General features: G+C 35.4%; 2 protein-coding genes and 1 pseudogene across 2 annotated transcripts; 2 read left to right on the forward strand and 1 right to left on the reverse strand.

The window, feature by feature from the left end:
* Nucleotides 1-1,019: 1,019 nt before the first annotated feature.
* On the forward strand, nt 1,020-2,782 carry LOC105177578 (eugenol synthase 1-like). Its single transcript, XM_011100789.3, has 5 exons — nt 1,020-1,360; nt 1,478-1,612; nt 1,701-1,932; nt 2,014-2,217; nt 2,398-2,782. Exons 1-5 carry the CDS (start codon nt 1,181-1,183, stop codon nt 2,595-2,597), a joined length of 951 nt encoding a protein of 316 aa, XP_011099091.1. The 5' UTR covers nt 1,020-1,180; the 3' UTR covers nt 2,598-2,782.
* Nucleotides 2,783-2,928: 146 nt separating this feature from the next.
* LOC148788910 (F-box protein CPR1-like) lies at nt 2,929-4,275 on the reverse strand (annotated as a pseudogene).
* A 2,725-nt stretch (nt 4,276-7,000) lies between these two features.
* On the forward strand, nt 7,001-8,597 carry LOC105175830 (eugenol synthase 1). Its single transcript, XM_011098434.3, has 5 exons — nt 7,001-7,330; nt 7,448-7,582; nt 7,671-7,902; nt 7,984-8,187; nt 8,277-8,597. The coding sequence occupies exons 1-5, from the start codon at nt 7,151-7,153 to the stop codon at nt 8,474-8,476; spliced, it is 951 nt and encodes a 316-aa protein (XP_011096736.1). The 5' UTR covers nt 7,001-7,150; the 3' UTR covers nt 8,477-8,597.

Consider the following 8,597-nt stretch of genomic DNA (forward strand, 5'->3'; position numbering starts at 1 on the left):
CGCGTTCTTTGAATTTAAGAACTCTTTTCTTAAGCAATTGATTTTTTTTTTATTTCCTGGATCCTTGTACTATTTTTTTCTTTTTGATTTGAATTTGGTATTTTCTTCGGGGTCTCTTACAGAATTATTGATAGTACTTCCTTAACGTTATTTCTACAATCTGTTTATTGAATTGTTGAGCTTAATGTTCTTCTTTTTACATTAGTTCAACTGTTTTGTATGATAAAATATTATTGTTCTGATTTACACCAACAGAATAATACAAAATATTTGATTTGTTTCTATGTATCAGTGTGTTATTAATCAAAATTCACATACAAGCTGAATACCAAAAAATTATATGCAATATATTTGGTAAGAAGATGGCATCGTAAATTATTCATGGTAGTAAAACTATTTTTGATTCTATTTGTATTTCTTTATTTGGACGGAGAATATTAAGAAAGAAAAAGCAAAAGTTTGTAAGGAAAAAGAATGAGAAAATTAAATAAATTGCAATTATGTGGTTACTAAAATTAATTAAAGTTACTATTGTGCCTAACTTTTAAATTGAGTAGACGTAATTATTAGCTCACCTTACTCCTAGCTGAACCGCCCAATTAATCCTAAGTCATATACTAAAGTTTCTGTAATTGTTTTGTAAAAAAACTTTTTTGAATAATTAATTGTTTGTCGATATCTATCAATCTATTATTTGTAAAAGAAAACCTATTTGGCATACAAATTTATGAATACCTATATTTACCGTTTAATTCATTTCTTTAGTTAAAAAAATTGATAATTATAATAATTCCAATATTTTTTATTAATTTCATAATAATATATTTTTTTCTTTTTCTTGATCCACTACTCTATTTTTCCCTCTCACCTTCTCCATATTTTTTTTCCTTACAAACTTTTATGCTTTTAATAAATTCACAATCATTATTTTTCTGTCTCGCCATCTTACTCTATATTTATTTCTTTTGATAAACTTCTTTCTTTCTCCTCACCTTATACTATGTTATATCTTTTTACATTTTTTTCCTTAATCTCATAATGTAATTTCTTTCTACATGCTCGTGGGGACCGTGTGAGATAACTACTAGTTAATTCAAAAAGTAAAAGAAAAAAGATATAGAAACTGCAGTGACTATAAAGGCCGTACAACACTTGAGGAGAAATCAAGACAAGAAGAAAAATGGCAGTGCAGAAGGAGGAGAGCAAAATCCTTGTATTTGGAGGGACTGGATACATTGGGAGTTACATGGTAAAAGCAAGCATCAAATTGGGACATCCCACTTATGTTTTCTCAAGGCCTAACTCCAACAAAACTGAAATGCTCAATCAGCTTCAATCCATGGGTGCTATCGTAGTCAAAGTATACTCCCTCTTATTATAATTATTATTATGTAATGATCGAGCGCTAATGTCTGTGTGAGGGCAGTCATATGTGATTCTTTTCTTACGTGTTTAAGTTGCCTTGATATGCTTGCAGGGAGCAATAGACGAGCATGACAAGCTTGTTTTACTGCTTAGGGAGGTTGATGTGGTGATCTCTGCATTGGCTTATCCTCAAGTTCTTGATCAGCTCAAAATCATTGAGGCTATCAAGGTTGCTGGTAATATTAAGGTAAGGAATAATGCTACTCTTTTGTAGGAGAAGAAAAGATTACTGATGCTGATCTATCCCGACACTGATTAAATGCTACATTTCTTAGAGATTTCTGCCGTCGGACTTTGGTGTTGAAGAGGATAGGGTGAGTGTGTTGCCTCCCTTCGAAGCATTCCTTGAGAAGAAGAGGAAAATCAGACGTGCCGTAGAAGCAGCAAACATCCCTTACACTTTTGTTTCTGCAAACTGCTGTGGTGCTTACTTTGTGAACTTCTTGCTCCGCCCTTATGAGCAAACAAAAGAGATCATCACTGTGTATGGCAGTGGCGAAACCAAAGGTGAAAACTTCAACTATATAACTCTTAACTTTGCATATTTCTTGGGTTAATAACAAGCACGACGATTTCGCTCGTTTTCAGCTGTGCTGGTTTATGAAGAAGACATTGGGGTTTTCACTATCAAAGCGGCAACTGATCTGAGAGCATGCAACCGTGTGGTGATATATCGGCCAGCAGCCAACTTGATATCACAGCTTGAATTAATTTCTTTGTGGGAGAAGAAAACAGGAAGAAGTTTTAACAAGGTTCATCTCCCAGAGGAAGAAATGGTGACCCTTTCAGAAAGTACGTATAACTCTGAGATATTCTGATACTTCATCCACATGCCGGATTCAAACACCGTGTGTATCTTAATTCATGATGTGTGTGTGTGTGACAGAGAAAGCGAGACACATGTAGTGTGAGAGAATACTTTTAAAAAATTTTGACTGTATGAAATACTGATTACTTGATTTATTATTGCAGCACTGCCAGATCCTCAGAATATACCAATCTCCATCCTTCACAGTGTTTTTGTAAAGGGCGTAACATCGAACTTTGAGCTTGGGGAGAATGATGTTGAGGCTTCTGCATTATATCCAGACCTGAAAGTGACTAGCGTTGACGAGCTACTCGATATTTTCCTGTGCAATCCCCCCAAGCCTGCTATTGCAACATTTGGATAAAAGTTGTAGAGAGTTAAGACAGTTGCTCATTATCTCATGCATTTCTGACAAGATTGTTTCGCGATTTACAAAGAGTTCATCTATCTATGTATTTATGCTGTAATCAAACTGTAATAAAGATTCAATGATTGGCAAGATTACCTTAAAGGAATGAAACAAAAAACAAGAGAAAATATATATACATTTTACAGACAACTAAGTGTTAACTTGGAAAACAGGGTGCAGAAGCAAATGATGCATGGGTTGATATTTTGCACAAACCTAGCTTCTTTTCTTCATTTTCTTCTTCGCTCCATGATGGGAATATAACAAAGACAGGCATTGTGTCAGCATCAAATAATTCCTAAGGACTATGGTTACAGGAGATCTCGCTCTTAAGCTAAATTCGCCATGAGATGAGACTGTTCACATGAGGAAAATAACTGTAAACAAAAGGAAGATTTTCCTTGTTCACAACAACCTTTCTCATAAGTTGCAAATGATGATCGTAGGCATATAGGTCATTGACTCTGGACCTGAAGACTAATTCAGCATAAATTCCTACATAATAAACTGGAACCAAATCTCTCATGCAATCCACTGTACTGATACTATATTGCTTTTCCCAACCTTCACCACCTAAACTCCTCAAGATCCACACATCAATTTGGTTCATGTGTTGACGAGACACAAAACCAAGAAATCCCCCCATTTCAAATATCCGATCAAGAATTCCGCCAATGTTTGGGAGTGGTATCTTCTCAAACTTTTCAACATCCACTCGCATGGATGCAATGTACTCGTTATGATCAACATTTGGAACCCAATGTAGAGCTGCTATAGAAAAAATTGGTTTGTAACCCAACTAACCAAACAATCCAGAGGGAGGTCCATCCACTGCTCTCCATGATCGACTCTCAATGTTCATAATCTCGCAGCCAATGTACCTTAAGTCATCCTGAAACAAGTGCACCAACTTATACCTCTTTGACTCATGGAAAAATCCTAATCCATATGATTCACGATCAGGGGAAGACCTAGTTCCCAACGGAATTGGTTTCAGCTCCCTAGTGACAGGGTTCAAGACAATTAGTCCTCTTCTCCTCATACAGTTATCAAGAACAATCAAACCATTGAATGTTGCTCTAATTTGGCCCATACAAGTTGTATTGTACTCTTTCATCATGCTCTTGCCATCTTTAATTTCCAGAAACTTTATGCAAAACTACGGAGGTGGGTCAATAAGGGGCCAATGATGTACAGGCATAGACTGCAGTTCGGAGACCTTGGCTTCAACAGAAAAATTGATTTTCATGGCTGATGACACTGAAGTCTTTCCAACAATGGAAGATGGGAGGCCCTTTGTAACTGGACTCAAAAATATTAATCCAATATCTGATCGTCGTAGATGGGCATTAATGAAAGTAGGACTATTAACAATCTCATACACGACTTACAAACAAACCTCGAAGTCCGTAGGGATTCTAGTGGAAGCCTGACAATGATGTCGAAAATGCAGTCTTTTGGGAGATAAGGTACAGAGACAAGAATGTCTTGTGGTTCCTTGATCTTTTGGTTTTCTTCAGGCTCCCTTTTCAACTTTATTCTTTCTTCTACCAGCCTTAGCAAGCTAGTAGTTTTGCTCACCGATGGTTTTGTATTCATGCCTGTCTTCATATTTTGAAACTTTCTAAAAACAGTGTTTAGAGTAAGTGATGGATGTGGAATCCACCAAAAATAATTACTACGAACATTTTTGTAGAAGTGAGTAGGTCGAATCCATAGGGATTATTTTCAAATTAATTTCTTCAAAAAAAAGAATAATTAGAGGGTTTGTGATGGAGAAGAAGAATAAACATTAAAAACTAAAGTAAATTAAAAAGTTAATAAAATTAGAAAAGATAAATATAAGATAAGAGTATTCCAGACAGTATGATGCTTAATTCCACAGTCGATCATAGATGCAAAGATAACAATCATTCATGATAGATAAATTGGTTATGATCATTGGTACGACCTAATGACCTCATATTTCCTTACCTTGTGGATAGTCAAGGAACGTCCGTCGACTAAATCCCTAATCAGTAAACAACCTTGGAAATGTTTTCAAAATTTAATTTAACGACAACATTAAGAACTAGAAAGGCCCAATTCTAACCAATAAATTCCTACGAGTATTTATTTAAGTTAGATTGTGCATTCCCCACAACATAATAAAAAACTTTTACATAATCAATTATGATATGTTACCACTAGTTATTGAACTAAACAAATAATTACGGATTTGCAAGTTCAATTGGCTAGGCAAATATTCTTGACAATAAATCAGATTATTTGTAACAAAAGCACAGAAAATAACACAAATATTAATATGAATAAAAGTACAAAACATAAATTAGACCTCACAACTCGTTGGATTTAAACTTTCACCAAGTCTTCAACCGGAATGAGAGAACTAGCTAGACATGCAATGCATGAAAAGCAAAATAAGAAAATATTAAAAAAGTGTAGAAATCTCAAAAGTTCAAAAGTTGAATCTTAAAGTAAATTACATCCCTATATATAATAACTAGATATCTAATTCAAGTAGGATTAAAAGTAGATTTCTAATTGAACTTAAAGACGTATGAAAATAAAATTATAATCTTAGTTAAACTCCTCATTCATCAAAAGGTAGTCCAAGCAGCTCCAAATTCTTACTAAAAATTGAGTTTGAGTCTTGTCCGAATTTCCATTTTGGTGGTTTTCTTCATTTTCCATTTCGTTTGTCTTAATACTGCAAGATAATATTTAATTAGGAGCATTTTGATAACAAAATAAGTTAAAATATTACATAAAATAAGCACAAAATGCAATTCTATTAGTGAGAAGCTACATTAGCACCAGTCTCTTTAAACTAGCACCAGCTACTACATCAACAACGGCTTTGATCAACCATTGATGTACTGTCAACTCATAGATAACACTACATAAATTACGCATAAATGGAATGGAATCAATAGACTATATTTTCTCTCCTTGCTAGCTATGATATCGGTGACTATTACAAATACTTTTCAAGAACGAGTATACACAGCTCAACTTTGACCATCAAACAAGAAAAAGAAGGAAATTCCAACAAAGCTATCACACGACCACGACCATCTTACCTTGAACTGACATAACCATTTCATGATATATATATATATATATATATATATATATTTCTCTTGTAAACAGATATCCTTGCATCCGATCCTAATCCTCCCACTTCTTCAACAAGAATAAAGATATTTTTAATTCATATATCTGTAATCTATTCGCTTTCCCCACACAGAACGGGAAAAACACATCATAATCTCCCAAAACATCATAAGACGTCGAGGAGTTTTAGCAGTAATCCGATGATTGACACCCCATAATGGGTTGAGTGATTATTTCTTGTACCTATGTATGGCATGCATTATATCAAGATATGGCTGGATCAAGTCCGGATCCTTGGTGAAGACTCAATACGAGGTTATCCCTCTTCTGAATATAGGTTCAGTTACATTTGTTTCTTGGTATTACGGATGTCTAAACTCTGAAAATTTACTCCTTTTTGTTCATTAATGTTTTGGGGAAGAATGGCTACATCAAATGCATACATAAATGTGGATTGAGTGAACCTCAGCAACGAAAGTATATCGACCACATAGTTGGATCTAGCTCGTTTACAGCTGATTGGATTGCGAACATGTCTTTCACATGGTATTGAAGATCATTCATAGAACATGAGCCATTTTTGTGATCATGAACGTTTGTAATCAATTCACCTCTACTTTGACGTTTTGATCATAGTTATGTACTATGTTCATATAAGAAGAACTTTGGTGTGACATGATTAAAAAAATTAAAAAAAAATAAATTATAATTATAAATTGCAATAAATGTGAAGTAAGGTGAGAGACTATGTGGAGTGGTGGGTAGTTAAGAGAAAAAAAATATATAATTTTTTGAGATTATTAAAAAATATTGAAATTACTAATCTGACCAAATTTTTCAAAGGGGGAAACTGAAATAAATAGTAAATTTGAGTATTCAAAAATTTGTACGATAAAAAATTTTCTTTTATAATAATATAGATGCCCAACCCTATCAAAAAAGGAGTTGTGCATTTGGAGAATTCCGAAATCTATTTCAAATATGAATATCAATTGGGTTATCAATCCACATATCCGACCAAATATTGGACAATGAATAACAACGTACAATTGTAGGGTATGGGACATGAACTATGTGGTTGTAAATTATTATCCCTGGTAAGTTCCAGACACGTTACCAATATGGAATGTACATTCTTTTGTGTATGTTCTCCAGTTCTCTACAATTGTTGACAATAATTGATACCAAAGGTCTGTCAATATTGTACGCCCATTTCTGCATCGCTGTTAGTAAAGGTCCCAAATGCTGCAAAAGTGGAACTGCAAAAAACGTGGAGACTGTGTACGTTATAGCTTGACTTAAACGGTGTCCAAACAGAAAAAGATGCAGAATGCAGAGTGACTATAAAGGCCATACAACACTTGAGGAGAAATCAAGACAGGGAAAAAAAAATGGCAGTGCAGAATAACGAGAGCAAAATCCTTGTATTTGGAGGGACTGGATACATTGGGAGTTACATAGTGAAAGCAAGCATCAACTTGGGACATCCCACTTATGTTTTCTCAAGGCCTAATTCCCACAAAACTGAAATGCTCAATCAGCTTCAGTCCATGGGTGCTATCATAGTCAAAGTACACTCCATCCCTCTTATTATTATTATTATGTAATGATCGAACGCTAATGTCTGTGTGAGGACGGTCATATGTGATTCTTTTCTTACGTGTTAATTTGCCTTGATATGCTTGCAGGGAACGATGGACGAGCACGACAGGCTTGTTTCACTGCTTAGGGAGGTTGATGTGGTGATCTCTGCATTGGCTTATCCTCAAGTTCTTGATCAGCTCAAAATCGTTGAGGCTATCAAGGTTGCTGGTAATATTAAGGTAAGGAATAATGCTACTCTTTTGTAGGAGAAGAAAAGATTACTGATGCTGATCTATCCGGACACTGATTAAATGCTACATTTCTTAGAGATTTCTGCCATCGGACTTTGGTGTTGAAGAGGATAGGGTGAGTGTGTTGCCTCCTTTCGAAGCATTCCTTGAGAAGAAGAGGAAAATCAGACGTGCCGTAGAAGCAGCAAACATCCCTTACACTTTTGTTTCTGCAAACTGCTACGGGGCTTACTTTGTGAACTTCTTGCTCCGCCCTTATGAGCAAACAGAAGCGATCATCACTGTGTATGGCAGTGGCGAAACCAAAGGTGAAAACTTCAACCATATATCTCTTAATTTTGCATATTTCTTGGGTTAATAACAAGCACGACGTTTTCGCTCGTTTTTAGCTGTGCTGGTTTCTGAAGAAGACATTGGGGTTTTCACTATCAAAGCGGCAACTGATCCGAGAGCATGCAACCGCGTGGTTATATACCGGCCAGCAGCCAACTTGATATCACAGCTGGAATTGATTTCTTTGTGGGAGAAGAAAACAGGGAGAAGTCTGAACAAAGTTCATGTCCCAGAGGAAGAAATGGTGAGCCTTTCAGAAAGTAAGTATAATCTGAATGTAGAGATACTGTGGTAGTAGTTTATTATAATCCAAACTGCAGATTAAATAGAGTTGATGTACTAATTACAGGTCTGCCACATCCTGAGAATATACCAATCTCCATCCTTCACAGTGTGTTTGTAAAGGGTGTAACAGCCAACTTTGAGGTTGGGGAAGATGATGTTGAGGCTTCAGCACTATATCCAGACCTCAAAGTGACGACCATTGATGAGCTACTCAACATTTTTCAGTGCAATCCGCCGAAGCCTGTTAATGCAGCATTTGCATAAAATGCCATATTGTGTGGGGTCAATGGGGATGGATGGATGGTGATGACTGAATGATGAGGTTGTTAATTATGTTTGTTTGTAATTGGGTATTAATGTGGATGTCAAATTCTGCCATTACTTA

The sequence above is a fragment of the Sesamum indicum genome, linkage group LG2 (assembly GCF_026168435.1).
Source record: "Sesamum indicum cultivar Baizhima isolate 11 linkage group LG2, ASM2616843v1, whole genome shotgun sequence".
NCBI classification, from domain to species: domain Eukaryota; kingdom Viridiplantae; phylum Streptophyta; class Magnoliopsida; order Lamiales; family Pedaliaceae; genus Sesamum; species Sesamum indicum.